General features: G+C 38.1%; 1 protein-coding gene across 1 annotated transcript; it reads left to right on the top strand.

The window, feature by feature from the left end:
• Window positions 1–652: 652 nt before the first annotated feature.
• On the top strand, window positions 653–17,714 carry LOC110155907 (proto-oncogene DBL). Its single transcript, XM_055148819.1, has 26 exons — window positions 653–700; window positions 2,930–3,064; window positions 3,746–3,862; window positions 4,325–4,474; window positions 4,916–5,040; window positions 5,112–5,226; window positions 5,308–5,427; window positions 6,277–6,468; window positions 7,050–7,241; window positions 7,820–8,000; window positions 8,082–8,170; window positions 8,446–8,546; window positions 8,988–9,054; window positions 9,540–9,655; window positions 9,872–9,941; window positions 10,184–10,276; window positions 10,370–10,462; window positions 11,197–11,322; window positions 12,887–13,102; window positions 13,381–13,473; window positions 13,554–13,629; window positions 13,841–13,877; window positions 15,492–15,661; window positions 16,885–16,991; window positions 17,378–17,490; window positions 17,592–17,714. The coding sequence occupies exons 1-26, from the start codon at window positions 653–655 to the stop codon at window positions 17,671–17,673; spliced, it is 3,024 nt and encodes a 1,007-aa protein (XP_055004794.1). The 3' UTR covers window positions 17,674–17,714.
• Window positions 17,715–18,387: the final 673 nt, after the last annotated feature.

The following is an 18,387-nucleotide window of genomic DNA, read 5'->3' as shown; positions in this document are numbered from 1 at the left end:
TTCCTTTAAAACGCTGTCCCCTAGTGGCCTGAATCAAGAATATAAAATTAAGCACTTGTAATGTCATATTTATTTCTGATGTAATTTACTTGCCCGATGATAACATGATTGATGGACTTGGGTAGTGGTTTATGTGATATGATGTACAGTGTATATTTTCCCCGTTCTGCCCACGTTCAACCTGAGCTTCTGGCGCCATCTTCTGTGCAGAACATTTAAAAGCGAGGAAACGCGGTTGTGCTTTTCTATCATCCCTTTCTGCCATAATGTTTCAGGTGTCATTAATCAATTCAAATTGATTCAATTCTAATTTAAAAATTTTAAAACATGTGATATGTGAAACATTACGCTTTTCTACAAATGGCCAATCGATGAACTAACTTTAGTGTGTCTGCTCATTCCGCGGTGTTTGACGTCAGGTGGACCATGCGCGTCCTGCTCCACTGCACACTGCACCGAGAGGAGCGGAGAGCGGCACGGCTCCCCTCTCGGCCCGCCCGGACACTGCAGTGACGGAGGGTACAGCGTGCACCCTTCGCCGTCTCTGCTGGAGCTCCGTGTGTTACCGACAATAGCACGTCCCGCTGCGGACTTTCTGACGACTGTTCCAGAGGACACAGGACACATTCGTCTCCATCTGCCCGGTGGAGCCATGGCCGAGTCTAACCCATGGGGCTTCCCACGCCTTCGCCGGGCCGCGGTAAGCTCCTCTTCGGGACAAGGCGAGGATGCAGGCGGGGAGGCTGCAGCAGAAAGAGGAGATGCTTTTCTAAACTACTGAGTGCTGCGACAGAGGGCATGGGTGTGATAGTGCTGAGAGCATGTTACATTAGAGATAGGAGAGAGAGTGAGTATTGGACCAGGACAGGCCAATGACAAACGTGTTTCCATGTGTTTGCGTTGAACAAACTGCAGGTGCATCTGCTCAGCACTGCGGTCCACTGTGCTGCAATGAGTAAAAAGTGATGCAGTTTTATATAAGTATTTAGAAGATGTTTCATATAACACATGGCTTTTAAGTTTCTTGTGGCTTTAATGATATTGGAGCTGTTAATCCATATTCAAGTTTTGTCACCTAATATAAAATGTGTAACGAAGAGGGAAGTCAAGGTTAAAATGGAAGACCTTAATTCTTCAGGGGCACCAAAACAGTTTAAGTTACAGTTTTGGCATGAGAGCATTTTTGGATGCATATAAGTGTGTCATGTCTGTGTCCTAGACTGGCTCTGACCTTGTTTGGCTGTAAGTTAGTGTGCCAAAGGGTGATGGGAGGCATATTTGTCAGAAGATACCCATCTCATCCAATCACAACATAAGCCATAGCAACGGTGTCCAAAAGCTGCTCCATGCTGACATCATACCTCCGTGAAAAAAAAACAACAAAAAAACAAAAAAAAACTTCAACCATCTTAAAAGTTTTACTATATTTTGGATGCACTATGTAACTTTTCAGGTGGGAGTCTGCCTATCTATCTTGTATTTATTCAATTACAAGTGATTTTATTGCTAACAGAGGACTTAAATCTGACCTGGTTGTGGCTTCTGCTCATGCACATAAGTATAAGCAATAACATATAAATGAAAGTGGACAAAAAAGTTATATAGTGAACTTTCTTTTATACCAATATGAAACACAGACTAAAAGGAATGCAGATTTGACATTGACTACTGTTGCAGAGTTTGATCTGTTATCAGTCCTCTCTCCAAAGAAAGTGCTTGTGGGGGACATTTTTGTAGTGCTATAATAAGAAGGAACATCAGATTTGTCATTGAGCTTTATCGCTGTGCACCAGTGGTGATTCTTAACATATTAGAAACACATTCACTTCACGCAGACAATTATGATTAATGTTATCAAAAGGGTAGGGCAATTTAAATAAAATCAAAATAACATTTTTGGCAGATCATAATAACTGGCAGTGGCGATGTGTGTTTTTAATGAACGCATAAAGGATGCTGTTTGGAGTTCAGACTTGCCAGATCTTGCTAAATCCCATGGACAGCAAAATTTCCATTTCCCCGATGTTTTGTTAACCTTATGTTTTGAATATTGATCTTGGGCTCATTAAAGTTCCAGCGCCAGCTTTAGTTTGACCATTTCGAGTGGATCTGGTGTTTGTGGGTGGATGTAAAGTGCACAGTCAATGATGAACAGTTCAGAAGAGCAGAGTCAGCTCAAGTCTGTGGGATTTACCGAGGTGTTGGAGACACTAAAGATGCTAAAGACACTAAAGATGCTGCCAAGAGACAGTGAGTGATGCTGAGGCTGGGGGATCTCTGCACAAACTGGACACATCACACTGTCTGAGTGAATGATGTTGAATCACTGTTTGTCTGACTCCTTAAGATTCCTAATTATCCTTGTTACAGGGTAAGTCTGCTTAATATATTGCAAAATATCAGACAGCTCAAAATATTGCAAGAAATTAAATGTATTATAAGTGCAACTAAGCTTTTAACAGTTATGTTAAAACGCTTATCTGACGCATACAGATTGAGCAGATTGAGTTTTCTTTGTGGACAATAAGTTTAATACATATTTTTTAGTCTTTAGTCTTCTTAATTAGAATAGCACAATAATAATATGTTCAATATAATATTTGGTTAGTTTTGTCATATCTAACTAACAACCTTCTAACTTTTGTCAAGACTTTTGATATTGGTAATGACATGTTCCTGGCCCTTCCTCACTCATTTCCTAATTGCAGTGACCAGTTATGGTAGATCTGAAGGGACATCATTTTTGTCCTTATTTAATGTATTCAAATACTTACAATAGCTTTCTACTTAGGACCCATCTACTTTAAGGAAATGTGTTTCACTTAATATGCTAGAGGTCATAAAGTTAGGATGTGTTGAATTGTTCCAGGTTTAAACTCCTCAGTAACAGCATGTTAAGAATATACTTATATATGTTTCCCTTTTATAGACATCTTTTCCGGGGAACCTTCACTTGGTTTTGGTGCTGCGTCCCACGACTCTGTTCGGCTCTGCCCCGAGTCCATCCTCCAGCACCGACCTCGGCTTTCGCTTCAGCCAGGATGACTTCCTCCTTAAGATGCCGGTATGAAACTACAATAACACTTCATGTAACTCAGAGGTGTAATTCAATATAGTAAAGTGACTCACTAGTTAGAGCATTCATCCACCTACCCAAAGGTCAGAGGATCAATTCATGCTTGGACCAAGTTCTGTCACTGTGTCCTTAAGCAAGAAACTTCACCTGCATTGCTTAGTTTGAATGTGATCTGTGCATGAGTGCTCCTGGCAGTTTAACGGGCCAATGGGCAGATTGGCACCCTCACTTCCGTCAGTCTACCCTAAGGCGACCGTGTCTACAGTAGAAGCGTACCATCACCAAAAAGCATTCTGTAATTTATTGAAAGCTGCTATATTAATCCAAAGCAATATCATTATTTTTTATTGTGTTCACCAGAAGTCAGAGTCATGGAAATGTTTTATAGCATCTGTGCAAGGATTTACTGTATAAATCCTATGTAACAGCTCATTAGTAGGTCATACAATTGAGACTTCTTGTCTGACAAAATTTGATTGCCTTCCCTTTGATTCCCTTTTTTTTTGAGTAATTCAAGGTCTACTAAATAAGAGAGGCCACTTAGTCTTCACACTTCTGAAGAATTGCTGTCTGAGCTTTACTTGAAAGGATTTTGTGATAAAAATGTATTTGACTAAAGTTTAATCAATGATGTATAATGTGCTACTTTCTTGGTCTCCTCTCTTACAGGTGGTGATGTTGCGTTCAGTGGGAGATTTGTTGCGCTACATCGATGAAAACCACCTGACATCAGAGTTCACAGGGAAAGTGCAGTACTGTCAGAGCGACTGGATCGTCCTCAGATCTGTGAGTGCTCTCAGATTGGTTAATAATGCATTACTGGTGATTGGCCTGGTTAGTAGGCTTCAAAATCACTGATTGAATCAAAGTAAGCACACATTTTGAAAGTGTGTTATGTAAGTTCTGGTAGTGTGTCCACTACATGCTTATCTCCATGGAGATGTTATTGCAATGACTGTGATTTTCCATAGAATGACCAAGTTACATAAGGATACTTTAATATTACATTTGGGCTGTACAACTTATGAAAAATATCTAATTGCCAATGTGATTAGAAATAGTAGTTTTATTTTAGAACATGTTTGTTCTAAAATGGATGCGAGTTAGCAGGTTTTATACATAATAATGTAAGACATTTTGTTGCCCACATATCTCTTGAAGACGCCTGTCAGCTGTTAAGTATTGCAGTATTATACATTTGCAGTGTTTCTCTGAGTTCTGTGTGTCATGTGTGTATTTTGTCGTCAGGCGATAGAGACATTTGCTGTGACGGTAAAGGAGATTGCTCAGCTTCTGCAGCGCTTTGGGGCGGAGATCTCAGAGACGGAGCTCCCTGATGAACCTGGAGCCATCGACTTCCTGCTGCACTCTCACACACACCGGTACAGGCAGCTGAAGGTACAACACCTTCTACTTACTAACAAGTTACTATATGCTGTCTACTCCTGTTAATGCTTGATTTTCATTATGTTTGCCTCTTAAACTTGTTCATTTGTTTAAATACTTCTGTCCTAATTAATTGAATGACTTGTGTGCAGCTGATGGAGCTATTTGGAAAAGGGAGAAGAATATGTTTAATGTTTTGAAATAGTATTAAAAAATTGATAGGACAGTAGAACAGTGGTCCTATTTTTGAGTGTGTCATGAATTTTGCAACCCAAGCACATTTTGTTCCTAGACTGCCATCATCAGGGTGAGATTAATACCGAGCTTCAACAAAATTAATGTCTCTCCTCAGTATTTACCCCATTTCATGCTAGTTAAAGGTATGTCAAATAAAGCTTAGCGGTCATAAAATATAATAACACTACTTTTTTGTGTGTTGTGTGTGTGCGACAGGATGACATAAGAGGCGTACTGAAAGAGGGCCGTCTGCTGTTTTCAAATCTGGAAACTGTGAAAGCCTCAAAGAAAAGTTCAGAAAACCAAAGTGAAATGCAGTCAGACATGGAGACTGTACAAAGGTGCTTTTAAATTGTTTTAGTTTTTATTAATAAAAAAATTAATATAATTTCTTTATAAATCTGTCTTTCAGGCTGCTGGCTCAGCTTAGAGACATGGAGGAGGCATTTGATGGTTTCTTTGAAAAGCACCACTTAAAACTTCAACAGTATCTTCAGCTTCTGCACTACGAGACCAACTTTCAACAGGTAAGATCTACTATAAACAAAGACTGCCATTTACCTCATTACTTTTATTATATTATTATGATCATCTGTTCATGTGCATAGATGGAAGAGACGTTGGAGAGACTCTCTGCTCAGGAAAAAGCCATAGACTGTATTGGGACAACTGTCATTCAAACAGAGCAACTTCTGAAAGACCTGGATATACTCAACACACAAGCTGAGGTCTGGTATCAAACTTACAATGTATTCTCAGTCTGTCTAGCTCTCCAATGCTCAAAATGCTCTGTTCCACCTTGTGATCATGAGGCGGTAGTTTTCAAGTTAACATCTCCTTTTACCTTTAGTTCAGTAAAGATTGGCAATTTCAGAGCTGAAATGATCTAAATGGTTCTAGTTAAAGTGTTATGGATTTTAAAAACACAGCGCTTCCTGTATTACCACATGACATCACAAGGTGGAAAGAGTGTTTTGTGTCTGACAGAAGAATGCAGCCTAAATATGCAGGGTTTGTGTGTTAAACATGTGTGAATGAAATAAAACACAACTCCAGTTATCTTTTTGATTAGAACATAGATCAGAAAATAGCGTAATATTGGCCCTTTAATATTGCATTATACCTATAGTTGTAGGGCAGTGGTTCTCAAACTTTTCACACCTTGTAAGTAGGAGTCAGGAATAATTCTGCTCAAAAATTATTTTATCATTGGCTATTGTCCTATATATATATATATTTTGCTTATGTTTACTTAGTTCAGTTCAGTACACTTTAAAGGTGCACTTTGAATCTTTTCAGGTTGGGGGTCTGTAATGTTCCACAATAATTGTATTAAACTTATACAGTATAAGATGGATTTATTCAATTAAGGCATGTTATTGCTCATAAATACCTTTAAAACTATGCATTCTGGAAACTTGACGACTGTTTGCGACCCTGTACCAAACAACTCACGGCCCGGTACCAGTCCGCGAGTTGAAAAGTTACACTGTATACCTTTAAATTCAAATATTTTACTTTGTATTGTGTCTATGATATTGATTGTGTGCATGGATGTGTGCATTTGTATTCATCAGGAGGAAATGTCGCGAGCGCAGGTGCTGATTCTTCATGGGCACCAGTTGGCAGCGAACCATCACTATGCCCTGGCTCTGATCATCCAGCGCTGTAACGAACTGCGGCACCACTGTGACGTCCTGTCCACCGCGCTCCGCTCCAAACAAGCCTCTCTGACCCGCGCTCGTGACCTGCTCTTCAGACTTGAGGAGGTAGCTCAGTTTATATAGCTTTTGTCCACTTCCTGACCTACAGGTTGGCAGTGCAATTTCAGCTCCCACAGATGAATGCTGCTGTTGTGTCCTTGGGCAAGACACGTAATCAACCCGGCCTCCAGTGTTTGCGTGTATGTATATGAGTATGTGGGTGAATGGGTGAAATGTTCCTTGTTTTGAGTGCCTTGAAGGTAGAAAAGTGCTGTATGATGATCCATCATAATTTAATTATTGAAATCTCATGTAAATACTTACATCTGAAAAATGAGTGAGTAATCTGATTTCTTTATGTTGTGTTGTGTTGCCAAGGAAAACTGTGGAAAAATAGCAAGCTAATGTGGCAAAGACAAAAATAATGTGCCCGCTCTTGGGGCTAGATATTAAAGAACAATATTATCCATCTGATATTCTTATTTACACTTAAACTTTTATTTATAATTGGCATAATTGTTTTAAAAATGACTTCAATAATGTGAATTAGTCAAACTGAACTATGTTGAGAGTAATTGCAAAAAAATTGCTCTATTAAAAAATCACTTTTGAATTTAAATGTGGTATAAGTGTTTTTGTGCTTGCAGGCTCTGAGATGGTGTGATGAAGGAGCCTATCTTTTGGCCAGTCAGATGGTCGACAAGTTTCAAACGCGAGAAGGAGCTCAAGAGGCATTGCACAGTCTCAGCTGTCACCAGGAGAGGGCGCCATCTGCTATCAAAAACAGCCACACCACACTGAGCCTAGAGTTTGAAGCCATTCTTACTCCACAGCTGGAGGTGAAGAGTAGGAGTGACACACTTTGCTTACTGTTCTTTTTTGCCATAATTGTTATGATATGAAATCCCAAGCTATTGTATTTTTAGGGTTTAGGCAAGGCAAGTTTATTATTGAGAACAAGCCATACACAAAGTAAAGTAAACAAAATGGGTGCATTGAAATATATATATTTTATAATATTTAGATTTTCCTAAAAATTCCCTGACAAGCCTTTTTGCAGTCATTGTTGTCACATGAAATAATTCAGGTTATGGATGTGACAAATGGAGAAAATAATTATTCGTTAGACTTAGACCAAGTTTATTGCAAAAATATAAATGGTAGTAATAATGAAGAAAATATAATAAAAAATAGCAAGAGACTAGTGTGAATGCATAATTGCATAATTATATAAATGTTTATGTACAAGAAAAAATAAAATTTAGAAATATAGTAATACAAATAAAATAGTAATACAAATATTATGAGTTATCTCTATCACCACAACTGCATTTTACATACAGAAGTCTACCATTCAATATTTTGTTAAAGTCACATTGTTGACATTATTGTTTTTAATTGTGTATTGTCGTTTCAGTCCCAGATTACCATGGTGACAGATAAACTGAATACAATGAGGTCTATGATCAGAAACAGGGAGCAGTGTCTGAGAAAACTGGCTGACATCCAGGTTCGACCCATTCAGTTAGTGGCCCCCCGTCCTGAACCAGACCAAATGTCCCAGCGCGGCAAGTCTCCCCTCTTCTCTCCAAAACATGGTACAATCCAGACTTTAAACAGAGCTTTCAAATCTTCTGGTACTTTGTGTTTTGAGTACACCTGTGTTTCTGTTTTTGCAGGTGTAGACTTCAATGTCCTCAATTCCAAATTTTCCTTTGACCTACTTCCAGGAAAGAGAGCCTTAAAGAAGAACAACAGCCAGCCAAAAGTGTGTTCAAATGATAAAAACACAGGGTCTTTTTTACTTTTATTCATTTCGCCAATATGGTAAAACTGTACGTATGAAAGTTTGATGAAAGTTTTATCAACGTGCAACAAAGCTTAAATTTTTTAAATTATTAAATTCTAGCATAATTCATCAATATTAGATACTTGATAACTTTTAACACATCCTATAGGTTTTATCATTTTAAATATAGATTTTATCTTCATAACAGTAGACCATAAGAGATGCTAAGATAGTGCTTCTTCCTTGTTTTATAGATTGAGGTGATGCACGATTACCAGGGAAACCGCAGTTGTTTGTATGGACCGATGTCAGAAACAGACTCTGAGGCTGAGGACAACCCTGAGCAGGTCACACGGTACTTTGCCCTTTCATCAACCTTTGACCTTTGACTCTTATGCTCTATCCATGTCATGCTGAAACAAAACATTACTCACTGCAAAATGTTTGAAAATGAAATATTGGTTGTTTGTGTTACAGAATGATATATCAATCTTAGACAGCCGCAGGTGCCAGTGTTGATCATTAGGTATTTAATAACAAGTAACCCAATGAAAAAAACAAACAAACAAATGCTATATTGGCAAACACTTACACATTTTTTAATTGGTTAATGACATTATTTGGACAAGCTTAAAATATTGTTTGTAGTCTCAATAATAGAGAAACTAAAGATGTGATACTATTGTAATTGATTTATGAACAATAGTCATGTTGGCTGGCCTGATCTCAAACACCACCGGACCAGAGAATGTCATCTGAAACCCAACAATTATTTCGATTTTCTTTTATTTTTCAGTCACATCATGAAAGAGCTGATAGCCACAGAGAGGATCTATGTGGACGAGCTGCTTTCTGTCCTTCTGGTGAGTTAAAAAAAAAGGTGATTTAGAACTTTTCTTGGGTGTGATTAATAGCCTCTTGTTCAGGGTGGGAGCATCTGTTTCCTCATGAACATAATTAATTGATACTGCTGATAAATACAGTTTATTTTATATTCATAATTCACCTCATTTTGTCCTTCAGAAAACACAGATAAAAAAGCATAATACATTCACATCCTCCAAAGTGTGCATGGTTCTAAAAGTCAGTATGAAAAAAATCTGCTGACTCCCAGCAGAGAGCAACTGACAGACACACAATCCATGTTTCCTCTGTGAAAGTGAAAGGTGTAAAACATACTCAGTAATATGTAATGTTTAAACTGTGATAAATTCCCAGTGATATAAGGACAGAAAAACAAAAGGGATTGGAAGAATTTCTCTATGTCTCTTATGTATTGAAATGTAACACTTGATACAATTAATTCAGACCCTGTGCATCTCATATGTAATGTGTGTGTTATGATCAGGGCTACAGGGCAGAGATGGAGGACCCATCTGTGTGTAATTTGCTCCCCTCAGACCTGCGCAGCCAGAAGGACGTCCTGTTTGGGAACATGCCAGAGATTTACCAGTTCCACAGCAGGCACGACGCACGCACACACGCATACACACATGCATACACACATGCATACACACATGCACATGCAAACACACTCAACAAGCACTCATGTTTCCTTGCTTTGTGAGGACATTACATTAACTGACACTAATTTCCTGAAGACTGATCTTAACCCTCACCTTAATCTTGATTCTGAAAGAAAAATTACATCAAAGGTTATAATCTCTTATCCTTCTGTAGGATGTTCCTGCAGGATTTACAGGATTGCCTGGAGACACCAGAGCGAGTCGGGGGCTGCTTTCTTCAGAGGGTGAGAGCCAACAGGATTTTTGAAGTAAACATTTAAGATGTACATGTAATTTGAAATGTCTGTTGAAATTATGACATAGATTAAAAATCTATCTATTTGCATCTATAAGCATTATTGTAAAAAGTAGTCTAGTCTTCTGTGAAAGACAGTATAAATCTGTGTCCTTTCTGTAAAGTATATTTTTACTTTATGTATTGCTATACTTTACATCCCTCTAAATGAGCCTGTATATGTTTGAGCAGAAGGAGAAGTTTCAAGTATACGAGCGTTACTGCCAAAACAAACCCTGCTCTGAGTTACTATGGAGACAGTATGCCGATCTGCCGTTTTTCCAGGTATCCACAAACTCATTCACACACTTCATAACACATGATGTTCATGAGTGTATGAGAAATATTTTAAATATTGAATATCTGTTGTTTTCTCAGGAGTGCCAGAAGAAACTGGATCACAAACTGGGCCTGGACTCTTATCTTCTGAAACCAATCCAACGACTCACCAAATACCAACTACTGCTCAAGGTCCTCATTCAAATGCCTTTAGTTAACTTAATGCAGCAGAAAAACATTTATTATCTATTCTTTTTTTTTACATAAGCATAGATACTGTTTAACCAGCAACGAATGATAAATATTTCAAAATACCTGAATTAAAATAAGTAATAGTTAAAGTAAAGATATGTATGAGTCTATTGTATTTCATGATTATAGTAATAATAGTTAAAGCTAAGAAACTGCAGTACATAAATCAGCAGTTTTTATAGTTTATAGTTTAAAATCAAAATAAAAGATGCGCCAAGTAAGACATGTTCTACTCTAAAAGTGGCTATTGTTCCACCAGCTCATATATATGCAGCGCTTAAAAACATGACGCCAGCAATATGATGTTGTTCAGAGGAAGCTTCTGACAGAGATGTATCGCCGTATAACTGGGTGTAGGTGGTTGTCCTTTTGCATTGAGTTAGCATTTTACAGTGTCACTACTAGTTTGTTTTGATATTTTAGAAGCTTACCAAATGTACCTATATTTATTCCTGAATATAGAGTCATCCAGATGCACACTTGTTTATTATTTTGTTTCTTATATTGGCCCTATCTGGCAATGACAATTACTTTTCAACAAATTCAATAATTTCAACCTGCAGACATCCTTAAGCTTATTCCAGGCCTTGATTTATGTCTCAGTGCATTTATACACAAAGTTAAACTGTATTATGTGAAGTGGCCTGTCACTGTGTGTTTGTGATGTTGTCCAGGAGCTGTTGAAGCACTGCACAGAGGAGCAGTACCGCTGTGAACTGCAGGAGGCACTAGACTCAATGTTGGAGCTGCTCAAGTCTGTCAATGACTCCATGCATCAGATCGCCATCACTGGATACCAGGTACTGTGTTCACATGATATCACAGCATTCTAAGGAGTCTGTAGTTTTGAACTGAGGAGGAGGGCGGGTCTATGGTTTGACTTGGTGTTCGCTTAATCCCTCTGTAATTTCTGTACCTATGGCCTATTCTCATGTAACAAAAATCTGTAAAACGTTCAATGTTCACCCCCACTCTGAAAATATGGCATCAAAGTATAACCCAACCTACTGGTGAACTGGTGAATAGGTTTACTGTAACACCAATTAAGTTTGTAATTGGACAAGTGAATATATTTTGCATTGTGGAACTGGAACCTTGAACTGTACATTATAAATTGTAATACCCTTTCTAGTGAAACCAATGTACTTTGTTAGGGAGTGATTCAGACCCATTTTGAACAGCATCTTTCTCTTTATAATGCTTAAATGTTGAGACAGTTCTTCAAAAAGTTGCCTTATTTGCCACTGGATTGTCAAAAAATGAGTTGTGATCAATGTGGTACAAATACTTGAGGCTCTATGTGGTTTCCATACACCCCCAGTACCCTCATACAAACATAAGCCCACTCATTTAGCTGCTGTATTGGAGCCGTGCACAGGAGCACATGAAGACAAACCATGCCAAGTGTCAGTAACATCTCCATATGTCACATACAATATGCAGAGTTATGCCTATAGCTGGAGGAGGCCATTTAAGAGAATGTCAGCTAATGTATTTCTCAAGGACAGTTCAGCAGTTTGACGTATCAGTAGCCCATTCATCACCACGGTAAATCTATGCCTGTGTGCCATGTGGTATTCTAATTTTAATTATTCTGAACATGAAGAGCTTCATGGCCCACTCTACTTCTGACATATGTATAATTTAACTGTATTTAATCACATTGATAATGATATATACATTTTACAAGCTTAGTGCTGCCTCTCCTATGATTTGTGATTGTTTGCTAATCGGTATAGTTGTCCAATGAGGTTTGTTTGGTCTTCCAATAATTTATGTTATTAGGTTCTTTTTTCAGATTAAGGGTTTGTTTTCATACCTGACAGTTTTGACTGCTCACTAGCCTGCCTCCACCAGTAGGAAGACACCAAAACCTGTATAAATCAGATGATCGGGCACATCTCAACAACATCACATGACCACTCTGAGGAAGAGTGTTAGTGAGCAATCAAAACTGACATGTATGAAAACAAACCCTTGGTCTGAAAAAAGAAACTAATAACATAAATTGGTATAGTCGAGTGTATGTGGTTGTTTTAATTTATATACATTTATAATTTCAAGTATTATTCCTTATTAATCCCAGATATTTCCTGTGTATTTGCCTCATTGTAGAATTATTCTACAATGATACCAGCACCAACCGACCGCTTTAGACCTGCATTTGCTGACACTGTGAAGAAGGAAGTAGGTTGCTCCAAGTTCAAAACTATGACAGCTAGCCATATAAATGCTAATGTGCTCAGCAGAGGCAAGTTGAGTGAATCTGAACCAAAGTGAAATGTGGTCAAAACTACTTTAATCGGATTTAGTCTTCACAGAATAATTAACCATGATCCTCACTTCCTGGTTGTGTGTTTCCAGGGCGACCTGTCCCAGCTGGGCCGTGTGGTGATGCAGGGGGGCTTCAGCGTCTGGATCAGTCACAAACGCGCTGCGGTCAGGATGAAGGAGATGGCCCGCTTTAAGCCCATGCAGCGCCACCTGTTTCTGTACGACCATGCCCTGCTCTTCTGTAAACGCCGAGATGAAGACACACACGAGCGGGCACCTTTCTACAGCTTCAAGTCCTGCCTCAGAGTACATATTTCAGATAACTATTTTGTATTCTGTTGGCAATGTAAAGCTTAAAATGATGTAAATGTAATTAGATCATTTGAAATTTAGTTTTTGTCTTGGTCAGGGAGACAAATTAAGTGTACCTTGTCAGCCCTATTTAAGACAGTAGTTTCGTGTATAATGTTTTCTCTTTTTATGGTATTTTGGTTTAGGGTGTTTGAGTAACATTTGTCATAGTCTATGCTTGTTGTTGGGAACTACTTAAGTAAACCTTCCCTTTAATTAATACATTTTTTCAGATGACTGCAGTCGGCATCACAGAAAATGTCAAAGGAGATGTGAAGAAGTTTGAAATCTGGTACAGCGGTCGAGAAGTGGTTTACATTGTCCAGGTGAGAGATGCACCTCTATGACCATTTCCTGTTTTTCTTCTCTTCATTTGTGTCCAAACTGATCTACCCTTGTGTTGTAGGCCCCCACGGTGGAGGTGAAAATTGCCTGGCTCAGAGAGATCCGCAAAATCCTTACAAACCAGAAACGACTCCAAGGTCAGTTTTACAGCTCATATATAATTGGTTTGGTTGTAGCTTAACTGGTTTATCTATTGCAGCTTTTCTCCTCACATTATTTTTGACTATGGTGGAGAAATTGAACAGTGTGGGACTGCTGTAGTCTTCAATAATAATTGAAAACAGTGCAGTACATGAAATACTTTGATTATACATAATTCAATTTAGATAACATTGTAATTGCTTTCAGATGAGTCCTCTCTCTCAGATGCTCCTCATTCAGAAAGGTAAGTGGTTCTGCATGGCCTCTGTTTGACCCTGTTTGTGCCTGATGTCTTGTGTGAATGGGTGAATTAAATAATAAACCTGGGTGAACTCATGTCATTTTAGAAAAATGGCAAAAGTAAAAAGAAACTATTTAAAACACAAAGGGTTAGAAAGTTTTAAACTCATTTCCAGGGGTAAAAATCTAAATTAAATCTAAATTAAAAATAATAAATAACAAAGTTAATTACATACACATGTATAATTTAATTCTTAAATCAAGCCTGCAACTCAAATGAAGCTGAAACTAGTCAGACCTTCACAAATAGCATTAGTGTATCCAGTGAGTCATTCACTAAACACGTTACAGACCTATTTGCTCTCTGTATGAAGTCCATTTGATTCAATGTTTTTGCCTTTTAATAGAACATGACTGTATCTGAGTTTGTGGCATTTTTCTTTCATCCTGGTCTTTTTGTGCTCATGGAAATCAAAGGCCACTGCTGCACACTTATCTACAATATTGTACAAATGACATTACAGTACAACAGGAATCCACTGACGATGCCCTCTTGTTTTTTTTTGCAGACAGACACTAAATAAAAACGGCATTACTATAAATACATGAATGTTACAAAAATATCAGTCCTATTTTCTCCCCATAGACTAAAAACAAGATTCACAACAAATTTGTAATTCTATGCTCACTTATGCTTATACTTATACACTTATATATACTTATACACCAGACCAGATCTGACAGAGGGTGCATGCAGGTTTCAAAGGGGTACATAGACACAAAAATTACATCTCCATAGAACCAGAACTGACTGTAATTATGTCAACAAAAAATAATTAAAAGATTAATTTATATTTAAATTATATGTTTTTCAAACACTGAATTCAATACAATTATTAAAAACAAATGTGCTACCATAGTCTCATAGACATTTGTTGGGGCACTTCTTAATATGTATAAGAATTTTTCTTCACCTAAAACAGGGACATTAAAATGCAAGTCCCCAAATTTGTGTACTCCTTAAGGCATGCAAAGTAACTGTATATTAAAGGTGCAGTGTCTCAAAACTGTTTATTTGAGTTTATTCAATATTTCCAAGCCTATGTTGCACACTGGTGAAGGCCATCTTGAAACTGAAAATCCTTTTCACTGAGATTTTTTTTGCAATCTAATAAAAGGCTAGTTACAATTAGCAAATATCAAAGACTGGAATTACTTTTGAAAATAACAAAATAACATATTAGCACAACCATATTCTTATGTTTTTCATATGTTTTTCCCCCTAACAGTTTAACACTTAATATGCCAGTTTTCTCTTTTGTCAACACTAACTATTAGTATCAACATATATATTAGTTGAGCAGAATTCTATTGTTAAAACAGAAATTGCAAATCTAAAGGTAATGCAAATCCTACACACTGCACCTTTAAGACAGACCCTTACTTCTACAATTGTGCCATATATTACAGCTTCTCTGATCCCTTCTTCTGAATCAGCAGCTGAAATATATGTGAATCTTGATTTACTGAATGCTTTCTTGTTTTGTGACTTGGTGGGCCTTTTTTTTTTGTGTTTTGTTTTGTTGGTTTGTTGGGTGATGTTTTGTTTTGGGTGAAGTGCGTCAGATTTTTGTGTGTCGTGGGTTGGACCGTCGGGAGGAGGCTGCTCAGCGTGTCTCCATGTCCCTCACAGCTCCACCGCAGGCCACACCCACCTGCTCAGGGGGGAGGAGTCACAGCACACAAGCCCCGCCCTCACCGACCCTGTGGTGCAATCGCCCAGACGCAGTGAGTATATGCATTTTAATGAAATACCACAAACATTTGTAAATATAGGTGACAGCAGGGTTACTGGATTACAGTTTGTGTCTCCACTCATCTCTTCTGTTTTGTTTTTTCTGTTTTGGTTGACAGAACTATTCACAAATGTAGTTTTAGTCATAAGTTATGAGCTTGTGTAATGAGTCTTGTTTAATTTTGGTCAAAATATTATGTTCAAACATCTATACCAAATAATAGGCAGTAAAATAACCCCACTGTTACCTATATTTGCAATACATTTACCAGTGAATTATATATGGATTTTGTACCATTACAATTCTAGAAAGCATTGACAACATTTAATTTTGTAAGTATAATTCCAAGATTGAAAGTATACACTATTTTAGTATACGCAAGTATAAGTATCTGCTCTGTTTTACTATTATTTTATGTAGATTTCTTTAATGCTTTATGTCCAGTTAAGGCTGTGTAAAAATCGTGTTATTTATCTTGTGCAACAAAAACGAATAAGTGCTGTTACAGTCGTTTATTATTACAGTACTTCAATGAAGGAGCTGCAATTCACATAATGGCTATATAGAGGTTTGTACTCAGCTCTTTGAGAAGCCTTTGGGAGAAACTCTATTACCATCCAACAGTCCAGTGCAGTAACATTTTCAGCTACAAAATTAACTGGCTGATTTAATAGTACTTCCTCTAACAAGCAGCTAAGAGAGTGTTGCATTTGTCTTATGGACTGCCTTTGATAATAGTAAAACCTGTGAGCAGTATGTCTCTCTATAGTGTCTGAAAATGGCACTGCCTTCATACCTTAATCATAAAGCCCAGGTAATGTTTTATTGTGCATTACCACTATTCAAAAATGTTTATATTCACACTCATTCATACACCAGGGCAGACACTGGAGAAAAAGTGGGGGGAGTGTTTTGGTAAAAGACACAATGGTGATATGCAGTGCTAGTAGCAGGAATTAGAGTACCTTCAGGTTTGTGGGTGAACATTGAGCTAATACATGAATTGCGAGATTACATTACAAAGAGAAAAACTACAACGGCTTGCATGTAGGAACATTTCACTAGGGAGTTCTTCAGGAGGCATTCGAACAGAGGCCCAAGCCATAAAAGGTGCCACCCCTCAGTGTGGAGGAGCAGAGGCTCTAGTCTGAATTTCTCCCAGATGACTGCTCCTCATGTAACAGTCAAAACTGAGCAGCTGTCTCTATGTTACAGGTTGGCCCATTCCCCATTCTGTGGCAATTTGTGAAGGCCTGGAAGACTGGGGAGCTACAGACCTCTCTGCCATATCTGACTCTGATGAGGACGAACCTGCACCTCTCGTAAGATTTTGAGATTAAGCCAAGATTTTGTCAATTCAACCAGAAGAGTCCTACATAGACTTTAACAGGCAATTTAGTGAATAGTTATTTGACTGTAAGTGACTAAGTGGTGCTTAGACCTTAGAAATGTGATGAAGAGTATGTTAGATTAGTATGGGAAAATATCCTGGGTCTCAGACTGCTGATCGTAAAGAGGATGAAAATGGAGATTCTGGGGTGGCTGATGGCTCTGCTGCTGTGATTGAAATGGAAGGAGGAGGGCTAAACAGGCAGGATGAAAGATGGAAGAGAGTGCATATTTATACGGTATGAATGACTTGAGGGGTGATTCATCGAAATCTCTTTCAGCAGCATATTTATGTTACATTTCTCTTGCTTTTGTTCAGGTGGCGGGCCGGTACAGGGTAATGGTGGAGAGCAGCATGGCGAGCACTGATGACATCATATTTAACTGTGGTGATGTCATTGAGCTGTTGCACGAGGAGGTGTCTGGGATGTGGTAAAAATGGTTTACTGTTTCACACATAGTTATTGTTTAATTACAACATAACTGTTTTTGGACACTTGGTACAGTTCAGCCTTATTTGTCTTGTTTTGAAGGATGGTGAAGAACATAAGCCGAGGAGAAGAAGGACGGGTTTTACCTGAAGATTTGCACAGGATCCTGGGGGAGAGCTGCTGATCTAAAACAACACTATGGCACCTGCATTTATTTAGAGCCACACTGCAAACATGTATCTGCATGAGTTAAAATGACTTGAATTCAGGATATTCATAATGTTTTGAGTAGTTTAGATTTACTTAAAGAAAGGGTATGTAGCCTGCACCCTTGCCGATTCATAAACCTACTACAATCACAACTGAACCTGGGTTGCCAGTGCCTTAAAATGTATATAGAGGACATACACACGTTTTTATCATCATCAGCAAAAGGACAGGCCATGTCTCACGTAAAGCTCAGAACCTCCAGAATTCACTCACTGAGCTGCAGAGGCTGCACTAACACTGATTCATTATTAGCTGCAGGAGCTGGGGTTTAGTGACCATTCAGATTAAAGAGAGTTCTTTTAGGTTTGTTCTGAACTGGTTTTGGTTGTAGAATCTGACAGCCAGAAAGGGACTCATTCTGGATTTCACAAACCTAATGAAAACATCAACAACTTGGCCCACATGTTCAGTGTTCTGGGAATTAAGAAAAACATGTTGCCCTAGTATCTGGGAACAGAATTGGGTCATGTTCATGAAATTTGAAATATAAGTTGTATATATTCTCTCTTTAATTCATTGGTTAAAAGTTTCAGGTTTCTGATTGGTTTTGATAACTGTTTCTAAATTTGAGAAACAAATTGCACTTAACAAAAAACATACTTGACAAACACATAATTTAGCTTGAAAC

Source organism: Boleophthalmus pectinirostris, unplaced genomic scaffold (assembly GCF_026225935.1).
Source record: "Boleophthalmus pectinirostris isolate CB_2022bp ecotype Guang Dong unplaced genomic scaffold, ASM2622593v1 HiC_scaffold_12, whole genome shotgun sequence".
Lineage (NCBI taxonomy): Eukaryota > Metazoa > Chordata > Actinopteri > Gobiiformes > Gobiidae > Boleophthalmus > Boleophthalmus pectinirostris.
Note: the sequence above shows the minus strand (reverse complement) of the source record. Positions and strands in the feature narration are given on the sequence as shown.